The sequence below is a fragment of the Barbatula barbatula genome (genome assembly GCF_947034865.1).
Source record: "Barbatula barbatula genome assembly, chromosome: 3".
Classification (NCBI taxonomy): Eukaryota; Metazoa; Chordata; class Actinopteri; order Cypriniformes; family Nemacheilidae; genus Barbatula; species Barbatula barbatula.
Genome location: NC_136764.1, coordinates 15,356,389 through 15,384,319, shown reverse-complemented (window position 1 = coordinate 15,384,319; position 27,931 = coordinate 15,356,389). Strand labels below are relative to the sequence as shown.

At 37.2% G+C, this 27,931-nt stretch overlaps 2 protein-coding genes across 14 annotated transcripts in view; both read left to right on the top strand.

Moving 5' to 3' along the window:
• The window catches only part of dlg1b (discs large MAGUK scaffold protein 1b), an 82,445-nt gene extending 74,912 nt beyond the window's left edge, over positions 1-7,533 (top strand). For 5 of the 13 annotated variants that reach the window (XM_079453159.1, XM_079453167.1, XM_079453165.1 and 2 more), the window contains 8 exons: positions 643-739; positions 2,460-2,501; positions 3,958-4,008; positions 4,118-4,219; positions 5,062-5,234; positions 5,403-5,512; positions 6,058-6,149; positions 6,492-7,533. In XM_079453159.1, the coding sequence (XP_079309285.1) occupies positions 643-739; positions 2,460-2,501; positions 3,958-4,008; positions 4,118-4,219; positions 5,062-5,234; positions 5,403-5,512; positions 6,058-6,149; positions 6,492-6,598 (774 nt within the window). In that variant the 3' untranslated portion in view covers positions 6,599-7,533. Of the gene's footprint in view, positions 1-642; positions 740-1,028; positions 1,063-2,459; positions 2,502-3,957; positions 4,009-4,117; positions 4,220-5,061; positions 5,235-5,402; positions 5,513-6,057; positions 6,150-6,491 lie in introns of all 13 variants that reach the window. The other 8 variants (XM_079453161.1, XM_079453169.1, XM_079453168.1 and 5 more) reach the window with 2 other exon arrangements.
• Positions 7,534-16,743: 9,210 nt separating this feature from the next.
• tfr1a (transferrin receptor 1a) lies at positions 16,744-27,559 on the top strand. The gene is made up of 18 exons (XM_079452097.1): positions 16,744-16,842; positions 18,687-18,737; positions 19,024-19,258; positions 19,857-20,034; positions 20,143-20,365; positions 20,627-20,749; positions 20,844-20,939; positions 21,067-21,206; positions 21,304-21,470; positions 21,571-21,690; positions 22,817-22,902; positions 23,351-23,414; positions 23,601-23,668; positions 24,159-24,229; positions 24,325-24,409; positions 24,536-24,763; positions 24,892-25,044; positions 25,151-27,559. Exons 2-18 carry the CDS (start codon positions 18,705-18,707, stop codon positions 25,391-25,393), a joined length of 2,313 nt encoding a protein of 770 aa, XP_079308223.1. The 5' UTR covers positions 16,744-16,842; positions 18,687-18,704; the 3' UTR covers positions 25,394-27,559.
• The last annotated feature ends 372 nt before the right edge of the window (positions 27,560-27,931 follow it).

The following is a 27,931-nucleotide window of genomic DNA, read 5'->3' as shown; positions in this document are numbered from 1 at the left end:
AAGTGATAGTTCAACCAAGAATGAAAATACTGGCATCATGTACTCCCCCCTTGTGATTTCCAACCTGTATGACTTTGATTCTTCCAGAGAACACAAAAGAAGATATTTTGAAGAATTTGTACTTGTACAATAGAAGTGAATGGGTGCCGGCGCTGTTCGGGTACCAACATTCTTCAAAATATCTTCTTTTGTGTTCTTCAGAAGAAATAAAGTCATACAGGTATGAAATGACGTGGGGGTGAATAAATGCTGACAGAAAAAAACTTCCAGGCACTCCCTATACATGAAACTGTGTGTGAAGTAGAGCAGCAGTTTATTCTTTCTGTTATAATAACTTTGATCCAATTCCACTCCAGAAAAATGAGGCAAATAATGAAACGTGCCAGTGCTATAACATAAAATATCAGTTCTCTTTAAAAACGACTTGTCCTAGTCCTATCAATTTAAGCAACCAGAACTGTTGTATAAATGCATCTTGAATCACAAATAATGACAGTGGCCTTTGACCTGAAACTCTTTAAGCTACCAGAGGTCCACAAAGACCAGAGCAGAACAGTCATCTTTATTTTCTCCATTCAGACATTAGACAGCCCTTTTCCCTGCCCTTCTTTTCTTTTGCCCTCCTCTTCTCTTCCTCAGCAGTCGCTCAATGACAAGCGTAAAAAGAACCTCTTTTCCCGCAAGTTCCCATTCTACAAGAACAAGGAGACGAGTGAGCAGGAAACGAGCGATGTGGACCGTAAGTACAGACAGTCCTGCCACTAAAAGTGGCACCACAGCTCAATGCTGGGCAAGAAAGGGTAGAAGGTCAGAAAGACAGAGGTGGGCACTGCTCCACTGGGCACAACAGGCATCAGATCTCTCTTTAGACACAATAATAATAGGTATTGCACTTCAGATTACAGTGGACTCCAGAGCTTTGTGTTTTGGTGCCTGCTGTGCCTAGTGGCTGGACCAGGCCTGCGAATGTCTCAGTAACCCATGTACTCTTGTGGTTGTTGTCTCTCTTGTTGCTTCCTTGCTGACAGGACAACCCAGACGACATGCTTTCCAAAGGCCAGAGTAAGTGTTTCCCCGCAGATGATCGCTCGGTCAACTGTGGACCAGATCGCCTCTCTGTTTCTTTCACATCTCTCAGTCCATCACATAGCTCATACTGATCTCTTTCAGAGAGCACATTCTGTTTGTCCCAGACTGCCAAAGCTTCTTTATTTGTTTGAAGCAGCAGACACACTGTTCTCTATTTGGTGGCATTGGTGTGGGTGAAGGGTTTTTGCTGTCCGTCCCATTGTGTTCTGTGGAATCTTCTGTCAGTACCTGAATTTGATTTTATAATGGTACAGTATTAAAAAAATATACAGTCGTGGAAAAATATAAAAGAAACATTTCAAAAACATTTCAGAATTATTTTCAACTTTTCTGAATTTACTATTTATAGGTATGTGTTTAGGTAAAATGATCATTTTTGTGTTATTCTGTGTACTACTGACAATATGTCTCCCAAATTTTAAATAAAAATATTGTTTCTATTTGCATTTATTTGCAGAAAATGAACACTGGAGAAATGGGTCAAAATAACAGAAAAGTTGCTCTGTATTTTTCTCAAAAACGGCAAAGAAAACAAGTTCATTTTTAATTTTAAGGAATACAACAGTAATCTTTGTACATGTATTTAGGAAAAATTCAGAAGCTGTTTTTATGTGAAAAGCCAGATTTTTTTGTGCCAGTTTTCATGTTTCTTGCTGTTAGTCTTTCTCATTGTTGTTGGATGACTTTGTCACTCCTGAGGTTTGATTTTGTTGAAAATCATCACACACTGGTCTAGAATGCACACAAAATATCTAGAAATGCTGTAAATGAAAATTTGGAATGGTCTCTTTATTTTTTCCCCCGACTGTATATACAGTGATATATATAATAGTACTGCCATGTAAAGTATTTATGGTTGTCAAAAGATTTTTAAAAGTTGATTTGCTATTATATATTCTAGATTTCAGTCTCATTAGATTAGTTATTCAATGAAAACTATCATTTACTCACCCTCATGTTTCTCAAAAACATGACTTCAATTTAAGTTTGTGTAGCATGTTGCATGGTTAATTTTACGATGACTGTTTTGGGGCTTAAAACGTTGGATAGCTGCTTTTTTTTTGTATGGAAAAAATCTCTTTAAAAGTGAAGTCAGATGTGTTGTGATTTACATGAGAATGAGTAAATGTATGACCACATTTTCATTTGGTAGTGTATTGAGCCTTGAAACACCTTACACTGGATTGTACACACTGTATTGTGCCAACTATACTGTACACTAAAGTGTGCTGTGTCCCTCTAGTGGTGTTTATGTGTACTCCTCCTGAGTGAAAGTCAAGGCTGGTATTTCTCTTTTTTTTGTCACTTCATAAATCATGTTTTGCAGTTTTTGCTTTTCACCATTCATTTTCCCTCTGTTATGATTTCAGAGCATGTCACCTCTAATGCCAGTGATAGTGAGAGTAGTTACCGTAAGTTTGCTTTCACTGTGCGCTTCATCCGTCGTTCCCATCTGTTTTCCTTTCATGTATTTAACACTCTTTTATGCTCTTATATCTCTTATGTGTATGAGAGATCTGTAGTACATACACAAAAACATATTATCCCTCTTTAAATATGGTAAAACATACACTGCTGTTAAATAAAATAACACCAAGCAGTGTTATTTGGGGCTTCAGAAGAGTTTACATTGCTCGGCAGACATCAGTGCCCCCCCCCCCCTTCTATCTGAGCAGCACTGCAGTGAGACAAGCTGGGTAATGTTCCAGAAGCCACACATATACAATACCAAAATCAATCAGTGAGCCCTCCGCCAGCCCCTGACTCAAGTCTCCATGGCAACCGTGCACCCCATCCCTTTCCAGTCCTTGCCCCTCTCTCTTTTCTCTTTCCGTCAGAGACAGTTAGAGTCACAGCGGTGCTATATCAAAGCCACTCTAAAGATATTACTATACCCTCTCACGGGAGCCAGATATTGCACACACACACAACTGCAGTGCAGACAGTCAGAGAGGGCTGGGTATCGCCAACCTTCTCGCCATACGATACAGATGTGAAACGCATGTCACGATTTAATACGTCATGCCGCAATACAACATCATTATTATTAGGTAGCAATGTAAGCTACGTCAAATGTGCGAGAGAGAATGAATCTGATCAAGTCTTTCTCGAGTGGTTTATCAAATTTTTGTCCAAAATGTCACTCCATAAAGTAGCTTTAACTGCACTGAGAACTGCATATTTTAGAGATTCATCTTATGTAGACTTGTGTCTTATGTTTTACTTAGTATAAATGCAAACATAAAATGTTGATAAAGGCAGAATATTAGATATCAGTGATCCGAATACCAGTCAGTTAATCATTTTGTGTCACACTTGCTTTGCGGTCTAACACATATGACCTTGTTTTGCTGGAATGTATAATGAATGAAGAACCAATGTATAAATAACATTTTGTGCTTAAAGTACACAGTATGCTAATATGCTCTTATGAACTCTATTCAAGGCCCTTATGAACTCTATTCAAATTTAAAGACCATTGTTCATTCATTTAAAACAAACCCGTATCTGCCTCTAACCCATAATGCACTGATGGGCAGTCAGCCTTAGGCAGTCAGGCCTGCTGAGATCCACAGAAAGAGCTCCACTTTAATCATTATGACAGTCTCACACCAACCGTGACTGAGGACTCCATCACTTTAACACCATAGAAATGTGTAGCAGAGAGGACCTCTAGCGGCCATAAAGCTGTTGTTACAATTTCATAGGTTTAAACTGCATGAGAAGAAAAATCTAACAGCCTTTTACACTCAGGGAGTGTAATGTGCTTGCCCTGATTCCTTTTTCACATAAGGATACTAACACAAACCATACTCGAATGTTTAGTTTTTTTGGGGGCTAAACTGTACATGCATGTTTTTTCATTAGGTGGTCAAGAGGAATATGTGCTCTCCTACGAACCAGTCTGTCAACAGGAAGGTACAATGCTAAATGAATACATTTGAAGATCTAAATGATTGAAGTTTTCATTATAATACATAAACACTATTTGTGTCAGCTTGTTTACTCCGATGCCCTCTTTTCTCAGTTAACTACGCACGACCAGTGATCATCTTGGGTCCGATGAAGGACAGAGTAAATGATGACCTGATATCAGAATTCCCCGACAAATTTGGCTCATGTGTTCCCCGTAAGTATCTGTACACCAGTGTGATGATCATTAAATCGGAACACATCATTATAGTTGCTGTAACAAATTAAGAGTTTGTTTCCAAAATGAGATATATTCAAATATTGTGTATTTGCACAAATCAAGTGTAAAAGATATCCCAGACTGAAGGTTAAAGGGGTCATATAGGGTAATGAGTACCACTTTTTCTTTCTTGAATTTTACATAAAATAAGTACAGTAAACACATGCAGTGTCTCAATCAGCTCCCGAGTTTGTGAATCAGTATATCATGTCCACGGATTCAGGCACTGGTAAGGACCCTAGCTCACTTTACATTGGGACACTGTTCACTTATTTTCCTGTGACGTGACAGCGTAAGCGCATTGCTATACTTGACAGCTGGGATTTGTCAACAACAGGCAACAGGTTAAGTACATTTGAGAAATGTAGCAACTCACAATGTAATAACTCCACATGATGCACATGATAAAAACTTCACATGATGTAATAAGGCAGTCGACTGTGAGGGAGCTGCCGGCATTTTACGTTCGGTTTGTTGTTTATTTGTTATATTAAAAGTCTGTTTTACTTTCGCCGGTTCCCGCCTCCTTCCTTCCCTTTATTGAACCGTATTGCATTGGTGCAAAAAGTAAAGCCCTTAAAATGGCCCGCTCCCTGATCAGTGGCCTGACTGCTGAACAGGGAGCTGATTGAGACACTCACACAGTCCTTTTTAGAGCTCAGAGCATCTTTCTTGATCCAAAAAAATTATTCTGAAGCCAAGGGATAAAACATATTTATTATAATAATAAAGTTTGTAATACATGAAACAAACCTACAGGATGTGCTCTCTTGTCTCAGATACAACAAGGACAAAGCGTGATTACGAGGTAGACACCAGAGACTACCACTTCGTTGTGTCTAGAGAGCAGATGGAGAAAGACATACTGGAGCACAAGTTCATTGAAGCGGGCCAGTATAACAGTCACCTGTATGGAACCAGTGTGCAGTCTGTCAGAGAGGTGGCCGAAAAGGTGAGATCAAATCTTTTCATCTTTATACAGGAATTTTTTCGTAAATGTGATTGTCAATACTACATGCTGATTATTATATAACTGTGTAGCTCAGCTATATGTTTTTTTTCTAGTATTATGAATCGAGTGTAAAACATTACTTTCTTTTTTGGGGGGCAAATTCCTCAGGGCAAACACTGCATTCTAGATGTATCAGGCAATGCTATCAAGAGACTGCAAGTGGCTTATCTTTACCCCATCGCTATTTTCATCAAACCCAAGTCAATGGAAAACATCATGTGAGTAGAATGAAGAGCGTTCCTGTGGCTCAGTGGTTAGAGCATGGCGCTAGCAGCGCCAAGGTCATGGGTTCGATCCCAGTGGATTGCTCATAGTCAGAAACAAAATGTGTTGTACAATACAATGTAGGATAAAAACTTCTGCCAAATGCGTAAATGTGAACTAACCCTTAATAAAAAAATGTCTCTGTATACTGTGGTAGGCTATATGAGACCAATTTTTGATTGTTTACCTAATCTGTAAATCGCTTTGGATAAAAGCGTCTGCTGAATGACTAAATGTAAATGTAGTAAATAAAGATCAAGCTAGTGCTTACACAGAAGACATAATCCAGAAAAAGCACTTTATCAATGACTAATACATTACTAGTGTCTTTCTAGACTGCCATTTCTGCAGTCATTGTGTCATATACAATAAACTGTCAAATTCATAGAGGCATCGCCAGATCTCTTTCTCAGACTTACTCTTTCCCGGCAAGCTATTCAACACAAGACACTGAAATTAGTGTAATGTGTAATTGGAGTGCAATGTGCTTGTTTCTTAGGGAGATGAACAAAAGATTCACAGAGGAACAAGGCAGGAAGACATATGATAGAGCTTTGAAGCTGGAACAGGAGTTTATGGAGCATTTCACAGGTCGGTCTGTCTGTCACGTCATGTTTGAAATACAAATAATACATTACATATACCTGCAATACAATGTGATTGCTGGACACCATGAATGTGCACAACTACATGTATAAAACCATCGTAGTCCTAAAACATGAGATTATGCGTAATAACATTGCTCACAAATGTGTTTATATAGATTTGCTAGCTGTGTGTGCTTTAAAGGGATTAGATTTAGAAAGACAGTAACTATACCAAAAACTTTAGAATCATTATTTGGTTCTTGGATGACTAGCAGATCCATTTTAACTGTAAACGTGCTTTCGTTGTTAATGCTGCTACCTCACTGTGATCATCTCTGGTTTGCAGCCATTGTTCAAGGGGACACTTTGGAAGAGATCTACGATCAAGTGAAGCAGATCATTGAGGAACAGTCTGGGCCATTCATCTGGATACAGTCCAAGGAGAAACTATGAACACCTTCAGGAGTTTGTCATCCCTGTTTCTTTTTGCTGGTTTATTTATTGATTCTGTCATCTTTTTTTTTGTTAATTCTTATTTTTCATAATCTCGGTTGGGCTTCTCCAAGTGACATGCATTCAACTCATTAATTCCAGCATACTTCAACTCCCTGTTTAGTCCTACTCCTTCACCTCCTGACTTTGAGCTCCTCCAGTAGCTGTTTAAAGAAAATAGTATCTATCTTTTTCAGATCTCAACTGCTTCCAAGCTTACAGAAAGCTACAGTATGTTAGACCAGCATCTGTTTACCAGGGTTTCGGAAACGGTACAGTTCCTTAATGTTTAAGGGAGGTTACTTTGTAAGGAAAAAGAGTGGATTTTGTTTTCTTTCGTTGATGTCTTTTTTGTGGTGCAAGATTGTGATTTGGAGCTTGGGTCTCAGGCATTGGATTGGTAAAATGGTGAAAAACACAAAAAGCAAAACTTTGCACATTCTAGCTTTTACGACCATGTGTTCTTTGCTCTTTCTTTATTGTCGTTTATTTCCATCATAATCCCTTACGTTCAGTACATTTATCTTATTCTCTATTCCCTTTATTGTTGTGTTGGCATGCTTATTGTTCTCCTCATTCTAAATGTCTGCGTTATGGAGCTGTTGTGTTTAGATGATGTCCTGCCGCACGGGCGCAAGACTTGTGCGCCATTGTTTTAGAATGTTGGAGTCTACAATCAGTGTCTTACACGGAGTACGTGTTTTCAACACTCATGATTTAGGAAAGTCTGCCATTTGTAAGGAACTTATATTTTTAAGAGATGTCTTGACACATCCATGGCAATAATGTGCCAGCACATATGTGGAAGAAATGTATTGTAAAATGAGATCATAACAGATATTTAACCCTCCATAAACTGCCTATTTTGTTATAATAAAAGTCTATATTGAGCTTTACTTGAGCACTATTATGATGGGAGTTATTTTCTTGACATCGTAAAATGTATATTAGAGCAAGAGATTTAAAAACGAAATAGTACGAATATATTTTTCCTTTTTCTGTTTCCACCCTTTGTTTATTTTCTTAAACTGCAAGAGATGGGAGAGAGGGGACCACATCAGTAGATTGGAAATGGAGACTAGCAGATGATGAATGCGATATTTGAATTCCGTCACACTCCGACAGCTAGTTCTCACACTTCCTCCTGTCTGCCCACCATTTCAACGTCATCTGCTCAAATGTGCTACAGCAGAGTTATAACAGTGTGGAGAAGAATGCTCTGTCCGATTCCCCCTCTCAGACGCAAACGGATTCAGATGGAAGAAAAGCTTCTCAAGGCCGTCGAAGCGTTGGCTGACGCTAGGGAACTGGATGCACCACAGAGACTCATTTTTCTAATCTCGTCCTGGAGAGGGGGGACATCTGCTCTTCCTACTACGTGATTGTTTTCTATACTAAGACTGCTTGTTGTACCACCTCACCACCTCTGCTTTTTAGGGACATTTTGGGACTGGCAGAAATGAAACATGTAAATAACCTACTGATCTGATTCATTCCATTGATCCAAACGAACAAGAGGTGAATGGCTAATTCAAGAAAATAAAACAAAATGTTTCTCATAAGGCACAGTGCTGGTGTGAGTGTTCCTTCAGATGGGGGGTGAAGTATATTTTTCTGCAACTGGCTTTCCTTTTTGTTCTTACTGACATTAATATTATTATCATATTAATATTGTTGGAACTCAAGTGCAATTCACATTGAAAGTTGATTAAATCAGATTGAATCAGTTGATGGCAAAAAGTGATATAGTTTAAGATGAAGAGTGATGAATTTAGCACCCCACCACCAATAAAAAACAATCATGTAATCTACAATAATGCCCAGGCAGTGGTTGGAAAGGGCAGGCAGGATGGGCTGCAGTTCACCCAGGGTCTCGCTGAGTTTAGAAGTAGGATCTGTAAGGGAGGTGGGTTGGGAAAAAAAGGGTCCTTTCAAAAATGTCATGTGTCATGGTGTATGCCAGTGACACAATTTCAGAGCCATACATGAGCTCAGCAGCTCCACTGACATAAACAAAGATTGTTCTGAATGGTCATAATCGGCTAAATCACAATTTAAAAATATTCAATAAAAAACATAGTTCTCTCACACAAATTGTACCATTAAAAATGTGGATTACAAATACAAGTATTTCACAAAAAATAATGTCATGGTTTTCAGGGGATGGGCTGCATATATTTAGTGCTACAAATATTTTGAACAAATACTCTCATCCCATAATTTCCTGTCTCACTCTCCGCTGTCCTATCCATATAAAAGTTGATATATATATATATATATATATTAAAAATGACACCCACAGAAACAATTCAGTTAATATTGATAGACACTGTTTTACACCAAATGTTTTGTGAGTGAACAAAACTCGGAAGGATAGTTCACCCAAAAATTTAAATTCTGTCATCATTTATTCACTTTATTAATGTCATTTAAAACTCATGTGAGTCTTCTGTGAACACAGAAGATGATATTTTGAGAAATGTCTCAGTGCTTTTGTATCCAATGGAAGTAATGGGGGGCAATGTTGTTTGGTTACCAACATTCTTCAAAATATCTTCTTATAGTGTTCTGCAGGAGAAAGTCATACAAGTGTGGAATGACATAGGGCCGATTAACAGATTAATGAATTAAAATTTTGGTGAACTATCATTTAGCAAAGATATCCTATCGGTTCTTTATATATGTCTTATGGGACAAATGATTGTATGTAGATCTAAAAAAATGACTACATTATCTATCCCCAAGTAGACATGTTTTTATCCAACAAGCCTTAATGTTTTAATTAAATAACAAATACTCTATCATATTTATATAATGCAATACTATTTATTTTGGCATATCAAAACATCAACAAAAGTTTTCATTTGACAAGTGTTAACAGTAATAATTTAAACATGTCTCTTGGGCAATAAAACCAAATCTGCTGATGCAGTTGACAGAAAAGCATTCAGCATGGAGTTCATACATTCAGAAATAGCAGCTCAGTCACACTTGACTCTTTATCGGTCGCGTTTTATCTTCGATCTGTCTACGTCTCTAATCCCATTTTTCACTTCCTTCACGAACGTATTCCGAAGCCTTGATGCTCTCCGACCCAATTCCTGCACATTTCCGGGCATGTTTGAAGTCTCCTGTCGTATCTGGCGGAAGGTTTCTGAACTCAACAGCTTAGTCGATGCTTCTTTCCCTGTGATCTGTGCTTTAGTAATGGCGGCGGCCGTGATCTGGGCTGCCCGTCTGATGGGTCGAGACTCGGACAGTTTCTCCACCACTTGAGCGTTATTAATCAATGCGTTGAAGATCCGCCGAAGCACCATTTTGAACCTTGTATAGAAACATCAATTTGACACTTAATCCAGATTATGTTTAAAATAGCTTAATCTGGTTATTTAATAAGTAAGTACCTCTAAGAAGTTCAAGGTTGATCTTTGTGTATATTCAAGTGGCTGGCTTTCTGACTCTACTGAGCATGCGCACTGACCTTTCAACGGCGCCTGCTACCAGTGGGTTACGGCACGACAGCGCCCCCTACAAAATAGTTTGAAAGACAATAGAGAAGGGACAAATCACACGGAACAACGCGAGATGTCAAAATTCAGAAGACAAGAAGTGATTTGATAAAGATTAAGATTAATCAATGGGGAAAAGCACATCAGATAATTGTGATGATTCTGAAAATGTTGAGCATATCATTATGAGGTGTAAAAATTAACCCAGAAAGGAGGATCTTGCAAGATAAGATATATGAGTTGGAACGAGAATGGAGTTTGAAGGGGATTTGGGGGGCAGATGAGAAAATGTACAGTAGGCCTATATATGTTTTATTTTATTAGTATTTTAATATAGCTATGCGAAGTACATGAAGCCATGAAGTTGCACACCCAGGTACAGTAGGTTCGTATGCACCTGAACAAGAAGACTGTTTCCTTTAGGACACTGTAATTATTAACAAAGACAAACAGCAACTCGTTTTTACATTTAAGCATTTCTTTATTAATCATTTATAACGTTTTATTTACTGTATAGTTAAATTCAGCGAAGCATCATTTGGGCTATTTGTTAATTTTGGGTAGCGCAAGTAGACTCCGCCCTCTAGCGGTGTTGCTACTCGGTCCGTACCGGTAGCAGTTTTTTAATTGCTTTTCTTCTCCAGATGTATGTGGGATATCATTTGTGACACAACATTATGAGACAGGAAGGAAATATTAACTATGGCTTTATTTACAGGTGCAATATACACCCGACTTCAACCGGAAACCCTCTTCAAGGTTGCGCAGGAGAACAGAAATAACATGTTAGTAAAATACGCCCTCTACTGGCCACCTCCATACAACACTACATTACTGCAGTATGTCACAGTTAATATGGGGAACAGATTCAGTTTAATAAACAAATAAATGAAAAAGGTTACGTTTGTTATACACAATTTTTAAAAATACAAGTATGTTTGTATTTTATTTTCTGAAGATGTTAGAGCTCTAAATATTTAAGCATACTTTAAGAAATCTGTTTAAGAAACACACATTACATTTATTTATTAATTGTTTATTTAGTTATACATTTGTTTATTCTTTTTCACTCATTCACCTCCCCAGCCATTCACTCTTTACTACTTCAGTCATTCACTGCAATGAAACTTCTCATTTTTGACCATGGCCCTGACTATTGGGCCGTACTTGTCCATTCAACACAGGTTGAGCGCTCTAACAAGGAGGCCTAAGAGAAGTCTCTAGCGCAGTGGTCTCCAACGTGGTGCCCTCTATAAGGTGCTCTCTAAACACAGGGGTCACCAATAACAAATCTGTGACTATACCGATCAGCAAAGTGCTACATCGTCATGAAAGTTTATTATAAGCAAGTGTTATAAGCTTTAATATATTCTTTTATATAAGAAAACTGAATTTGTTTAAAGATTGAAAGTATGTTATCAACAAGTAGCCCTAGAGGATTTTAGATATTTTGGTAGCCCTCGCTTACAAAAAGGTTGGAGACCCCTGCTCTAGCGTCTGTCACTAGAGTCGAGCAACACTTGAGGTCGGCAAGTGAGGTTTACACACTACACAGCACTTTACTAGCTGGCCTTAAACACAGGTTTATATAGGACAATTAATCAAAAACACTTCACAACACTCATGAAATTCCTGTATTTGCTGGCTACCTGACACCACAGCGGAAACCCTTCTTTATTGAATTTAACGTTATTTACCTACAGTTTATTAAAATTCATGAAGCTAGCTTATTTTCTTCTCTTTACCTCCAATAGTTATTAGTCCACCAGAACATAATAATATTGCTCACTTAACTATGCCAAATGAGTTATGTTATGTTTTAATAGATTGTGGATGAAACGATACCAATATGTGTGTTACGATTGCATGAAAATTACTTATAAAGCGGTCTGTCCAGAAAATGTATCTTATTTGCAACGTTATAATCGGCAATCCACAGCCACGGGCTCAAACTGGACTGCATCCCATTCATTTCAGCAAATAATTGTGTGTTTTAGTCCCCGGTTCTTTGTTTCTCCTATTCTCCTCAGCCATTTTAACACTCAGCGTAACATGTCCGAGATGACATGTCCTGGTGCTCAAGGGGGGCGTGTCCCGGGTGTTCACGTGGGAAAGTGACGTTTATGCATACCCTCTATACATGAATTAAAGATGCAATTAATCCATGTTTATTTTCATACACATATACTTTTATCTCGTTGGGAGTAATCTAATGTCAGGTTTTTATTCAATCTAATAATAATTCCCATCATGCATTTGATTTTGCATTGCATTGTAGCATTTTAATTCATAAAAGAGCCGTCTTTGTGAGTTTGGTCTGTAGAGAGCAGATAGTTTATCTGTTGGGAACACTGCTGAACACACGTGTTAAGTATGCTGCACTTTCAATGGGGATTGCATCATCTCTGGGGGTGTGTCATTTTAGATCAGGGTGAAGTGAATTAATGAAAGTTCTTCACTTCCAACATTGGCGGAAGCTGATTTTATTTCACATCTTAATTTTTGAGTGTTTCGTGTTTTTCACATTGAACTTTAGTGTTTTTGTTTATGGAAAAGCTGTTCCATTTGTTGTTTCCATAATGCCCTTAATACTTGAGATTTACAGCTTTGGGCCTCAGTGAAAAGAGAGAATTTCAATTCACTTGTGCCACTGCGATTTTAAGACTCTGCAGATCTGACCTGCCCATGTGAACTCTGCTGAAAATAAATATATGTTTGCGCAATGTTATACTAACCTTAATACCACTTATTGTTATTAAGAAATACTAAACCTTTTGAACTAAGAATTCAACTAAGAACTACTTCAGAAATAAAATACAAAGATCGGAATAATTCATGTCTAGAGCTCAAATAGGGAGGCACCGGTAACAGCACTGTTTAATATTTTATACTAAGGTGAACTTCTAACAAATCGGCTGCAGCAGTCAAACACAACAACCTTTAAATATGCGTGATTTGACCGCTGTCTGAATTTACATGCTCACAGGCACTTTCCGATAAACTCTGGGAACTCTGTGAAGGAAGATCATTTCAACGTGTTCTCACAATGCTTGCTGCTGAGAATAAAACAATCACAGAGAGTCACCTCTGACCAAATAAAACATTAAGGGTATGAAAATATTCTTCATGACAAAGTGTGTCCTGCTGAAATCTCTGCTATCGCTTACATTGACGGTGCATCACTGTTTCATCTTTCAACCCAATGAACTTAGAACTTTTATTTGAAATGTAGATCTGAAATGTTTCTAAAAAAATTTAACTTTTCTAATTCTGTTCGGTGACACCAGTAGTGCAGAAATTACATACAGTCCTTCTAATTTTACAAGAGCAATTTTATCCAGACCTTTGGCATACAGATATTACCATATTTCTGCAAATGTTACAACTATTTTTGTTTATAATTACTGATCATAGGAGCAGAAAACGACAGTTAATGTGATAAGTGGAACCAAAGAGTCAGCAGAGGCCAAACAAGATTATATTACTTTATTCTCTCTCTCTGATCTCAGCCCTGCGGTGTGCCAAACCTCTCCCCTCGCGTGTGAGACACTGATAACAGGATCTTCTGAGAAAGTGAGGAAGTTTTTCACACTTTGGGTGTGTTCCTGTAAAACCGACCCAACAGAAAGAAGCGGGAAAGACTTGCCTGCATAGCAAAAGCTCATAGCGGAGGTATGCGGCCATGGAACTTCAGAATCTTCTCATTGCAGGTTGTAGTGTTTTTGGTGTGTGTTTGGTGTACACAAAAGGCCTTGAACAGAACCAGACACAGCTGTCCCTCACCATCAATACATGCGAGAGCAGTCAGACCACAGTTGCTCTTTACTAGTCAGTAAGACACAACGAAGATGTTTCAATTGTAGTATACAGCCAAAAACAATCCTTGGATGCCACACTGACAAAACCCCATTGAGAACCTTCAGCCAACCTTTCAGTTTTCTGGGAGTTCCTGTAATAGCTCTGATGATGGTCTGTGGTTTCTTCACTAAGGGAAAGTTTTAAAGCATTTAAAGTATATATTGGAGCTTCTTGAGCACATATTTGAAACGGTGTTGAGAGGTTCTTCACAATGTAAAGGGACACTTTGTGTTCATTTTTAAAGGGATAGTTCACGAAATAATAAAAATTCTGTCCTGGTTTACTCACCCTCTTGTCATTTTAAATTGTATGACTTTCTTTCTTCTGCAGAACACAATAAAATATTTTGAGGAAAGTTGGTAACTGATCAGCGCTGGCACCATTTACTTAAATTGAACGGACACAAAACCAATGCAAGTGAATGGGTGCCACTTATCAACATTCTTCGAAATATCTTCTTTTGTGTTCCGCAGAAGAAAGAAAGTCATACAGGTTCGAAATGACAAGAGGGTGAATAGATGATGACAGAATCTTCATTTTTGGGTTACCTATCATTTTAACACAATACAATACAATACAATAAACGGAGGATTTCCTCCTGGTAATCTGAGTTTTTCAAATGCCAGAATTCAATTCTGAAGCACCAAAACAAAAATTTTCATATAATTATAGTTTGTGGTCAGAACAGACTTTTGTTCTCATGGAAGCTCTGTCAGATCGGTGTGTGGCCCTGCACAGATGGATGAGGCTGATCATGAGTTTTCCTCAGACTCAAATCCTGCTATAAGTGTTTACAATTAAACACAGATGGCTGTATCTGGGGGGGTATTTGTGTATGAGCTTTTATCTGTTGAAGTACTTAGATAACAGCAGACATGGGAAACATATTGCGAGTACAAAGAATCAGTGAGAAAGTCTGTAGTGCTTGTATGAACATGAGTTGTTTTTCCTGGGAAAGATGTAAGGCGCAAACAAGCTCGAAGTCTAAGAGCAGTATGTGTGCTTTGGTAAGCATTACACTGTATATGTGATTTATTCAATTTAATTCACAGAGCCAGGGCAACAGAAAATGCTAACAGTGTGTTTAATGAACCTGCGGTGTACACATAAATAACTTTTTATTGTCCGAGTCCACCAATATATCTGTTCCAAGAACATTTGTTACCCTGTTTTCTACATTTCACTGAAGACTACAACAAAGAACATTTTAAAGTGTCTTTATTATGATATTCCCATCAAGTCACATATACAGAAACATATTTCAAAATCTAGATCTGTATTTAATACAACTGTGCCCAAATACACGATATAGAAACAAAACACCTGTTGACCAGCTGTGCAGTAGTCTTAAAATGTTTTACAGTCTAAATGTCATGGACTATTTTTACTGTGTACTGTACCTGGGAAAGCAGCTTCACTTTGAATCTGTAAAGTAGTAAGTTGAAGAGGTATCAGAGACCTGTTGTGTCTTGAAAAATGTTGAACAGAGTTGTGAATAAAAGCCTTTGGCCATGTTAACATAAAACACTAAGATGTAATCAGGCATTATTATTCCACGTAAAATCTCATGAGGGGGTGGTAGTGTTTTGGTTCCAATTTTATCATTGTGCCCTTGAGCAGGTTACTTTAGCTGTTTTGACTAAGAGGTTGGATTAAAAAGTAAATTATTTTCAGGGCCAGTGTGAACTTGAACCAGTCAATGATCACAAGTCAATAACCTTCATGGATTTATACATTTAGGAATGCATTATATCACAAAGATGCTTCTATATGCTTTTTCGTTTAAAATTCAGTTGAGGACACTGGTCAAATCGTAACATTACATTTGAACTATTCACCTACACTGTCAAACTTTGCTGTAATATTGCAACAAATTGAATAGAATTTTGCATCATGGGAAAAAAACATGTAAAACTTTGCTGTAATTTTGCAGCAAATGTAATCAAATTTTTCATCGTATTGAAGATTTTCTATAGGCTTAATAGCTACTCTGCTTCATCAACATCTATCAGTATGATACAGTATGAGCTTCTGCATTAAGCGAATTAAGTCTCTCCAAAATTTACAGACACAGTTTAAATGAACTTATTTAACACATTTTTTCCTTTTTTCCACAGTATTTTTACAGGTGCTGCTAAACTTCGATGAAAACCCACATTGGTTGTTTAGTCTGAATTTTCCGCAGCACCTCCTGGAAAATCTGTCCCAGGTTGGATTACTTTGGCATCTGTGTTCTCTAAATTTCTGGTGTAATTTTTTGCTGATCAGGCACTTTGAAATAAAGCAACCTTTTAGATATACAATTTTTAATATAAAGATTCAACATACAAGACTCAATTTCCCACTTATTATACATGTCAGTATATTATTTAAAAAAAGGCAGTGTAATATTTAACCAGCAGCATGTGAATAAGATTTCAACATACAAGATTATGTTTTACTACCTTATTTAATTAGACTGCATATTCAGTAAATAATATGTAAATGCATGGATTTTATATTAGACTACAGAAATCTAGCCTAGAAACACGAACAGGAAAAATACTCGTTTTTCCAAAAATGACACAATAAAAATTATACGAAGGTATGGAAAAGCACAGATTAACGAAAGTATAGACATAGTACATTTATGTCAGCTCTTTAAACTGTGCCTAACCTACACATATGATGGGATGTGACGCCAACGAGACCCGCCTCCAACTGTCTATTCTATGGCAACAAGACGGTGTGGGCGTGTGTTCAAGGTTATATGTGACACACTCGAGGAAAGATCTCGATATAGAGAGGGTGCGCTATCGTGACTTTCGCCTTCACGAAGGCTGGAGCTTTAAAACCTCGGTAAGGCTTTTTAGACCGTTTGGTCTACTAATATAAATGTCATGTTTGCGGAATTTTAGCTTTTTGCCACCTGCACGGCGGTACGTGCCTTAAAATTGTAAACCAGTGATGTTATGCACACTTTTTAGGCTGATATCTCAAATAATTAAATTACTCGAAATGGTAAGAATGATAAGAAAACGAATTAAAAGTTTTACACGCGTATTACGTGCTTGGACATAAGAGAACGTTTGTCTTAACCCAGCATTGGAAAGGTCCACGTGCTCTGAAAACGCTCGAATTTTATGACACTGACAGACGGCATCTCCTTGCGCAAAAAAGTCAAATTTCGTATTAGAATATTAGTATATTTAAACACATTTTTTATTGTACATGCACGTTTTAAAATGTGAAGTTTTGAAATAAAAAAGAAGTGACTTTCTTTACTCTTTTGGTAAAGTCATTTTGTTGCAGTGTTACAAAATTGTGCTTTTTCTTTGAGATTGAGTGCTGGGGTCGGGGGGTTGATCCGACGTTTTTATTGCGTCTTTGAGCTTGTCCTTCACGGAGATCGCCAGCATAACCTTGCACTGGGCTAAATGATTTGACATTATTCAATCGCAAGGGGATTTCTCAAAAGATGCAGGTGACAAGTGTATTTTGAGAAGTAAAGAATATATTTCTACAACGAAGTTTAATTTCAAAGGTTATTTTACAAACACATTTCCCACCATGTGACCCTCACATGATCTGGAATGGAGTTGTTAATCTTCTTTAAACAGATTAATGAATAAGTGTCTGCACATTCTTAGCCAGGTTTTGATTGTATTCCAGAATATTTTTTACATCAATCTGTGGGGTCAGAAAGACAAGTAGTCTATGTATTTATAACACCATGAGAGGCTATTTTAAAATAGGAGTAAATGAAACTAGTTCAGTCTACTTCACCTATTTCACCTACTTCACGGAAAAAATGAATTATGTGGCTGTGACATAGTCACATGATAGCTTAGTGTAGTGGGGGTCTATTGTGGGAATGGATTAAACCACAGGCACTCTCTTTGAAAATCTTACAAAGTGGAGCCGATTTACCAAAGCAGAAAATGTTTTTGAATGTAAGGTAATAAACTATAAGTGTGATTATTGTAATGATTCTCATTTTATTTTGACTTTATAGGTTAATTTAGATAATTTTTTGGTTCTCATTGTTTCCGCTTTGATAGCACATCCTTAAGTACTTGCACATTCAGACAAAGTGTTGTATAAGAATTAGAGGTGCCTACTGGAGTTCATAAGAGTTTCTGGCGAAAAGATATTGGAGGTTAAACATCAAGCCCCGACGGACGTGAGCATTAGTTTGATCTGATTGTGTGTGTGTGTGTGTGTGTGTGTGTGTGTGCGTTCTTTGCGTAGTAGGGTGTAACCCGAATTAATACTCCTATCTCTAGCATACATGTGTCTGAAAAGAGTCCAGGGCTGGCCACAGAGCATTGAGTCGTATGGCTGACAAATTTTTGTAAGGCTACTTTTTATGGGTTTTGTTATTCCTGAACATCTGGAGATGTTTGTTTTGTGGTTATTCTTTCGTGGTCGAGGGTGTCTCAAGGACACGTGTGTGTCTGTCTGTGGTTTGTTTGGTTAACCTTTAATCTTATAAAAAAGGAAAGGAAAAAGGAAAATCCTGTAGGTGTTTCTGCAAGGAATCACAAGTCTATTGACACATTACACTTCTAGAACAACGTTATTTTTTTTAGAAAGTTGACTTTTTTCACATTAGTTGGTGCCACCTACAGAAAAGTGTATAATCTGTCTGTTATAAACAGTTTTAACATTTGTAAAACTTTTTTTCTTTATTCTTCTTGCAGCAATACTTTGAAGCCACAATGGATCAAGCCAGGACAACAATATCAAAAATTGTAAGAAAGACTTTTCATCAACATTTTAAATCATCGCATATGATCTTACATATCTGAAAAAATACATTTTGAGGTATTATTGAAGCACTGTCCTTAACACACATATACTGTAAGATGAATAAAAAGTATAGGAACATTAAATGATCAAGAAGTCAAGATGTGGTAAAAGAGATCTTAGACTCACCATCATGACTTGTGCCCCACAAGTTTTGAATGTTCTCACAGTGAAGAGAGCTTAAGACCACACTAAATTTCCTACCTTGATCTTATAATTATATCTTTCCAGTTCAATGGGGAGCCACGTTCTTATACGCGCTTTAACCTGACCCAGAACATGGAGGGTGACAACAGCCAGGTGGAGATGAAGCTCTCCTCTGACATGGATGAGGAGGTAGAGGCCAATGGAGTTGGTGAAAACATGAATCAACATAATGGTTCATATTTCCCCACCAAGCTAAGTCAGCGCTCTCCCAGAAACATCTGCTTCATTGTCATTGGCATTCTGCTCCTCTTCATTTCTGGTCAGTTTAAGGGGGACAGCTGAAAATTCTGTCATAATCCCCCCCCACTCAGACCTGTATCAATTTCCTTGTTCTGCTATACAGAAAGGAAGATATTTGGACGAATGTCAGTAACCGAACCGATCTCATCCCTCAATTTACTCCCATTGTATTTATTTTCCTTATGATGGCAGTAAATCGGGGATAAGATCTGTTAGGTTACTGACATTCTTCCAAATATCTTTCTTTGTGTTTCGATGAATAAATAAATGTATACATGTTTGGAACAACCTGAGGGTAAATGATCCCTTTAATAACATATACGAGAAAATATATTACATGTTCATTTTGTTTAATCTGTTTTTACCTAAAACTGCTGGGAAATACTGTTGTTCCTCACTTAACATTTGTATTTGTTGCGAGACAAATGTTTCACTTGCAGAGTCATGAGATGAGATGGAAATCCTGCCACTGTCACATCATGATTTTGTTTCTTGTATTGTTATAGTTTGTTGTTTAATTTGAGAAATATTTTAAATACCTGTAACCATAAACGTGGATAATATTCAGATTTCCAATAAAGTTTTAGCCATTTCGTTTTTATATTTTTGTCTTTTAGGATACCTCATGGGTTACCTGTCTCACAGAGGTAAAAACGACACAAAGGTTGTTACTTGTCCAGACATTGTGGACAATGTCCCACTAATAATAGATGAACCTGCGTCTTTGGACTGGAGTGATATAAGAGCATTTCTGAAGAAAAGACTAACAACCTCCAACATTAAAAACACCCTCAGGTGATTTTACACACACACTACTGTACTCTTGGTTTTTCCATTCTGCAAATTGAGAGTTTATCCAAGCTGAGCATGTTTCTAAATCTTTGTGTTTTTTCTCTCCTTCAGGGAATTCTCTAGTGCGAACCACCTGGCGGGCACTTCTGGAGATGAGGCACTGGCTAATAACATTATGGAGAAATTCCACGCTCTTGGAATGGCCCCATGGACAGATGAGCACTACGTTAAGATTGAGGGACCCGGTTCATCAAATAACAGAGTGCTGTTCCGTGGTAAAGCTGTTGGATCAACTGACGGCTTTTTGGCTTACAGTGCATCAAGAACAGCGGAGGTTAGTATTTAAACACTTTCACAAGTTTTTCGTAGTCTAGGTTACATTCTTATGCCTCTCTAATCCTATACTGTATCTTCTTTCTTCTGTGAAGCACAAAAGGGGATTTTGCACAGACTATTAAAGTTCAATTTTGTACAGTTTACAATAAAAGCGTTTATTGACCAGTGACTCAAGAAACTCTGATATAGTATGTTGTGATGTATTTTTAATTGTAAGATTTTGCAGATTGTATTAAACTACACTGGATTGGTTGTTTAGGGTCCTGCTGTCTATGCTCACTATGGAAGACCGGAAGATTTCAGATGTCTCAAAGACTTGAAAGTTGAAGTGAGTGAAAAGGTTGTCTTGGTCAGAGCTGGAAAAATAAGTTTTGCAGAGAAGGTCAGTGCTCTTATTACATTTGATAAAGTATATAGTAAGATTAAATAAAATATTTACCTTCAATATTCATTGTGTTTTTATTGGCATATTACAGGTTGCTAATGCTGAGATATTAAACGCCAGTGCAGTGTTGATCTACCCTGACCTTGTTGACTATAAAATTAATTACGACACAGCTCTTTTTGGCCACGTAAGTATATAGGCCAACAGATGGATTGTTTTTATTTTATGCTTTGAAAACTGTCTGTTATAACATTAGTTGTGCATTTAGAAGTGCTTGTGAAGTTAAGTTTCTGTCTTCCGTCACTCTCATGAAGGTTCATCTTGGAACTGGTGATCCCTACACTCCAGGATTCCCTTCCTTCAATCATACCCAGTTTCCTCCGGCTCGCTCCTCCGGCCTACCTAATATTCCAGCTCAGACTATCAGTGTAAGACAGGCTTCTGAAATCATGAGGTACAGTTTATTATTTCATTGTAATTATTTGTGTTACGCCATTGTCATTCTTCTGTTTACATATGTTGTCACTTTTTTTTAACCTGTTTTTAAACAGGAAGATGGGCGGACAAGATTATCGTTACTGGAATGATGGACTTCTGAGGGATGTCAGCTATAGACTTGGTGATGATGGGGATGTTATCACAGTTGAAGTAAACAATGTCCTCACTGAGACAAAAATCCACAATGTGTTTGGAGTGATTAAAGGCTACGTGGATGCAGGTATTCTGTCGCATTGTACATAAAATCAAGCCTGTGTGCGATGTAAAGAGTTGTTCCTGGTCACTAATCATATGGCTTTTGTCTTTATCTTTTGATTTAGACAGGTATGTTGTGATTGGAGCACAGAGGGATGCCTGGGGCACTGGATATGCCAGAAGCACAGTTGGCACTAGTTTGCTGGTTGAGTTGGCCAAAACTATCACTAACATGATCAAAAATGGTAAATAATTATATTATATTAAATATAAAAGTTAAAAGTAGTTTTAATGTTTTTTATCGGGTCTTATCATTTCTTTTACATTAACGTTTTGTAATTTAGCAGACGCTTTTATCCAAAGTGACTTGCAAAGAATTCAGGGAGCAATAAGTGATATGTCATAAAAGAGCAATAGTACGATATGTGCTTATACAAAGTTACTAATTCCACGTTCCACAAGGAAGGAGTTGTGAAGAAGGAGAATCACTAAGAATTTTCCCATAAATTACAAATCCATATACTGGAACATACAAAAGTGTACATATACAGTTAGGTCCATAGATATTTGCACAGAAGCACATTTTTGGTTATTTTAGCTGTGTGTCGAAGTGTGTTCGAGTTACAATTTTGTAATGGATATTGTCTTAAAATGCACACACTTGGCTTTATTTAGAAAGGAATTACAGCAGTTTAATATGAAGCTCACCCCTCTTTCAAGGGACCAAAAGTAATTGGACAGTTGAATCAGAAGCTGTTTTATTAACATGGATGGGCTTTTCCTTGCATAATTTCTTCATAAATGAAGCACGTTAAAGGTCTGGAGTTGATTCTACGTGTGGTGTTTGTATTTGGAAGCTGTTGATGTGAACCCACATCATGGGGTTCTGGAAGATCTCCATACGAGTGAAACCGACCATAGTTAGATTGAAAAAACGCAACAAATCCATCAGAAAGATGCCAGGAACATTAAAAGCAGCCAAATCAACAATCTGATACATTCTTAGAAAAATACAACACAAAGCTAAGTTCAGCAACAAATACATCCTGGGCGTCCATATGAGATAAAAGTGGTGGATGATGACGTTATCCTCTCCATGATAAAGAAAAACACCTTCACAACACCCAGACTAGAGAAGAATTAATCCTGATGCTTCCATCTTCTGTTACATCACTAAAAAAAAACTAGTGACCCAGTGCCGGAGGAAGTCATGCATGGAAAGGGAAATGAATACTATTTTACTGAAGATGTTGTCTGCTCATATCATGAGATATTCCAAGCCTTCCCATATCTGTTTTTTGTTTTATGCAGGCTGAAATTTATTATAAAAATGTCTGAACTAAATAAACCGTCTGCAACTTTCTTTCTCAGATGGATTCAGGCCAAAAAGAAGCATAGTGTTTGCTAGTTGGAGTGCTGGTGAATTTGGACATGTTGGCGCCACAGAGTGGTTGGAGGTTTGAATGCATTTCCAATTATATGTAATATAATATTAGCTTCTTACTGAACATTCACGTGTACAAGCTGTACTGACATGTAAAAAATATCCTGAAGCAGTCATTATATAAGTGGTTCTTAAACTTTTCCTCCCAAAGAAACTTTGTTTCAATCATACAAGTTCAGGTTTTATTAAAATTTTATGTAAATTTATGATAAATTCTTTATTTTATAAAATGTTGTAAAATTGTTGGTGCTGTTTTGTAATGATAAACTATTAAAACAGTCGAAGGGTAGGCTACAGTATCGTCTCATAACCTCATCACATTGCATGATAGGTATTATATGTGATTGTGACGGTAATTACTTCAGATTATGCAGCATTAGTATGTTGTTGTGATATTCCCACATTATTTTGCAGATATCAGTTTAACCATTGACTAAATGTTGTGGCTTTTGTAATCACAGGGTTACTTGACTTCCTTAAATATGAAAGTGGTTTCTTATATCAGCCTCGATGGAGTTGTTTCAGGTTTGTACAAAGTTATTTTGTGAGAAACATCATTTGATTTAAAGGTATAGTTCACCCAAAACTGAAAATTCTGTAATTTTACTCACCCTCAGATTGTTCCAACCCTGTTTAAATGTCTTTGTTCTGCTAATGAATCATCACTTTAAGTTTGAATTTGATGCTGATTATCTGATATCTGTTCTTTAGGTTCTGAGCTTTTCAAAGCGTCTGCCAGCCCACTCTTGTATGAGTTAATTGAGAGTACTATGAAACAGGTGATGACGTTTTTTTATTATTACTAAGCATGCATGCATACATACATAGATACATACATGCATAAAATATTGAATTTGTATTTTACATACAGAAAAGTAGTCCACAACAAATCGTTTATTTTTCCTGAATTTACTAATGAACGCTTGACAACATTTCTCCCAAATTCCAAGTGAAAATGTTTTTTATTTGCATTTATTTCCAGAAAATTAGTCAATTTGTGTAGATCTTGAATACTGCAAAGAAACAAGTTCATATTCATGTTTATGTTTAACACAACAATAATGTTTAAACATGTATTTGATGACTGGTTTAAAAATGTTTTGCCTGTTTTTTTCTTTCATGCATCTTTGCACATAATGACATGCAGAATGCACAAATTTTACTTCAACACATAAAAACTGAAAATAACCTTGTAGTGTTCTCTTAATGTGTGTATATATATATATATATATATATATTTAAAATTTCCTATGATTTATTTCTATACAGGTCTCCTCTCCAACTGATAAAAGCAAATCCCTCCACGAGCAGTTTTCTGCATCCAACTGGGAAAATTCTATGTATGTTTGTCCTCCACTGTACACGCTAAAGACGTTGAGTTTAAACGTGTTCTGTTGTCAGAGGTCATAGTTTTGACATTTATTTTCTTTTACAGAATCGAGCCCATGGGTTTGTCTGACTCCGTCTATACGTTCCAAACCTTCTCTGGTGTCCCGTCATTCTCGTTTCGATTTGCTTCGGTAAGCTCTGGCACTTCAGGCTGTTGGGCTTCATTGAATATGTAAAATGAAGTCAAATACATTCATGTAGAGTCATGATTGATGATAGAAATTCAGGTCAACCTCTGCCTGTTGGGTTTTTTTTAGAGGTCAAAGCTGTACCCATATGGCACCGTTGAGGATACTGAACAGAATTTGGATGGGTACACTTCTGACCAAACTGTCATACTGGCCAAGGCGGCGGGCGAGGTGGCCGGCCTGGTTACTCTTCGGCTCGTACACGACCACTTGATCAGGCTGAATGTGGCAAAGTATAACAATATCATCCACCAATATGTGTCCCAAATCAGCTCTTCAGTTAAAGGACTCCAAGGGGTGAGTCTGTTGCTTCTTACGAGAAATGCTTTGTAAAAACCCAGCTGAACTTATATGCCTCACGTTTTTGTGTTATTTTTAAAATACAAAAATGCAGAGCTTTAATAGACTTTAATTATTCTTCACAGTCAGGACGCCTACCAAACACTTTGACTATGCAGTGGCTTCTGTCTGCTCAGGGCTCATATGATCGTGCTGCCAATGCCCTTGAAAATGTCATACACAACAGCAATCTTGACGACCTGGAGCAGTGTCGCATCATCAACAACCGCATCATGAGGGTCAGTAACATCCAGTTTCTTCTTTTGGATTTTCAGTCTTAGAAACAGAGCAGCGGTTCTGAAATTTAAGGTTATGCGGGCACTAATGTCACGTGTTTGTTTGAAGGTGGAAGGAAACCTCCTTTCCCCATTTGTGTCTCCACTGGAGAGCGCATTCCGGCACATTCTTCTAGGCTCTGGGGAGCATACTATGGCAGCTCTGTTGGATCACCTCAGCGCTATTGAAAAGGACCTGGAATCTGCCGATATGGATCAATTCAAGAACCAGTTTGCTTTAGCCACTTGGACCATCCAAGGCTGTGCCAACACACTTGCTGGGGAAGTGTGGGATATGGATAATCAAATTTAGGCAAATAGATCTCTCCCTTTATGCACTTACAAAGCATCACTCAATATCAAAGAGGACGATTCAAATAATTCAAATTGTATGGTGCTCCATTATTCATTTTACAGGTTACCTCAGTGTTTTTCAGTGAGACTGCAGTCAAAATTACGTTTAACTCAGTTTGTGGTGTACGTTAAAGCCTAGTTTAGACTCTTGTTACAAATTTGGAATGTATTACTGTTTTATTATTTTCTTTGACACTCCTTTAAGGAACTTCTTGAGTAATGGATGCCAGTCTGGAGTTGAAGCTTGATGGTTTACAATCGACCATTGTCAATATAGTGTCTGTATCCAACTCACCGGTGCTCTTTCAACACTTTAAAGGCATGATATTTTCCATCAGGTTTTCGGTTGGGTACTCTGTTTTGGATTGATGTCAATTTACAGGTCAATTCTGACATATAATTCAGAACGGAAGTAGAAACAAGCCTTCCTATGTGGATTTGAAATCTCTATTTATAATTTTTTTATTTATCAGTGACAGAGATCACTATAAATAGCTTTTGTAATGCCTTTTTTACCAAATGTATAATTATCGGAAGCAGTGCCTTCCATAATTATGACAGTTATACTGTCGAAATGTGAAAGCAGCATCTGCTATGGAGGTAACTTTGTTTTAAAAGCTTTGACCAGAGACTGACGTGGTGCACAAAACTAAAGCAGCAGAAAAAAAAACAATTGGCAGTACGTACCCGTATATTTCACTTTGATTAAATAACAGTCTCTACAGTATTCCTTTTAAAACAATGTTATATCTGATCCAGAATCATTATCGGGAGCTGTGCCTTCCATAATGCTCAGATGATGACGGTAGTTTTTGCCTACCGACGTGCTGATATCGAGGGCAGTGCCCCTCATATTTCACTGGGGTGTGGATGTTATTATCGGGAACAGTGTTTTCCATGATGTACAAATTGTCTGTATTCACACACTCTTACCATGCTAGATATCTTTTGTGAGTCATGTAATCTATTGTCAGTTTGTCATTCAACAATCAAGTGCTTTTACCTTGCTTGCCTTGGATTCATCAAATGAGAAACGAGTGAAGAGCACAAACTAGAAATGTTCTGTTTAGTGAAGATTTCTATAAGATTCTGTTCTTTTATTCGGTTTCCACCTTTTTGTTTCTGATTTACTAATGCGTGCCTTGTATATTATGACTTAACTTTGTTAGAGAGTTGTCTTTTCTGTTTTCTCTTCATTCATTTTTTTGCTTTGTGTGTATTTAACTCCAAGTGTAATTTGAAAAGCAAATCAAATTAAGGTTATACAATGAATCCCTTCACGATAATTGGTTTCATAGTTCAACTCTGATGCATCATTAATGTATATCGTCAAGAGAAATCTATTTGAATTGGGTTGCAAGTGGAATATATTATGCAATGAAACAACATTCATGTGTGATTTTGAAATGTGTGCTGTTTTAACAGAACATGCTTAATAATGAAAAGATGAAAGTAGAGATTAAACATTATCTTCTTACAAGTTACACTGTTTTATGACTGTCTCGGACCACTGTGATTCTGATTCATTGGACTCAAAACAAATATATATATATAACAATAAATCAGCTAGGTATTCAGAACCAGGCAAGTAGTCCAAATACAAATTATCCTGCAAATGGGAGTAACAGAGAGGTCAAACATGTATGTTGTACGGCAAGGCAAATTAAGCAAGTGAGGAGGTCAACAGCGGGTTAAAACCACTGGAAGTGCTGAAGTAAACATAGAGAGCAGAGAAGCGACACATAGACAGATCATTAATGGGTTGTGAATGAGTGTCAAATGTGCAGTGGATCAAAACAAATTAAGGGTCTGAATCATAGAGAGAGAAAAAGAGAAAATCAGACTGGATTCCTGGCACAAATGTTATGGAAATGTGTCTGGGAAATGTATGCAGTCATTGTACCAGTCATGGTGTGAAATGTCTTAAGTAGCTTTGTTGTTCATTCCTAGACTATATTCTCATGTTAAATCTGATAATGACTGAAATCGAACTGGTCATATTTGAAACTTTTCACTCATAATCCCGATTTACATTTGAATAGACTAGCCATGCCAATAAAATTAAACAGCTACATTGTGCTTAAAAAATGATAGATGCATAAATACTATTAATAAATAAATACTGAAAATATGATTTGTGTTGATTGAACCTTTTTGAATGTCTTTAGTAGATAATAGATTTAGTAAATTGTACTATTTTGAAAATGTAACATATTACCATTAGAGTCTTAGATTTTCTAAATGTATTTATACAGGTATATATACAAATGGTATGTCTTCGCAGTTGGAAGGCAATGTTTTACAATGTCCGCATGATGGCGCTCGAGCACCCTTATTCAATGTAATTTTATCATCATCATCATCATAAGCACAAGTCTGAGGTTGTAATTATTTCACTCCTCTATAGACTCTATAGAAAAATACCCCCAGTGTAAGAGACAGGCTGACGGTTCTGACATTTAAGATTTTTTATCAAACAAACAAAATACACGTCCCC

Bases quoted from the DNA above. Each gene is read 5' to 3' on its own strand.
- tfr1a (XM_079452097.1), top strand. From the start codon at position 18,705: ATGGATCAAGCCAGGACAACAATATCAAAAATT. The intron at 21,207-21,303 runs GTACAGTTTATT...GTTTTTAAACAG, and splicing joins CAGGCTTCTGAAATCATGAG to GAAGATGGGCGGACAAGATT. The intron at 24,410-24,535 runs GTAAGCTCTGGC...GGTTTTTTTTAG, and splicing joins TCTCGTTTCGATTTGCTTCG to AGGTCAAAGCTGTACCCATA.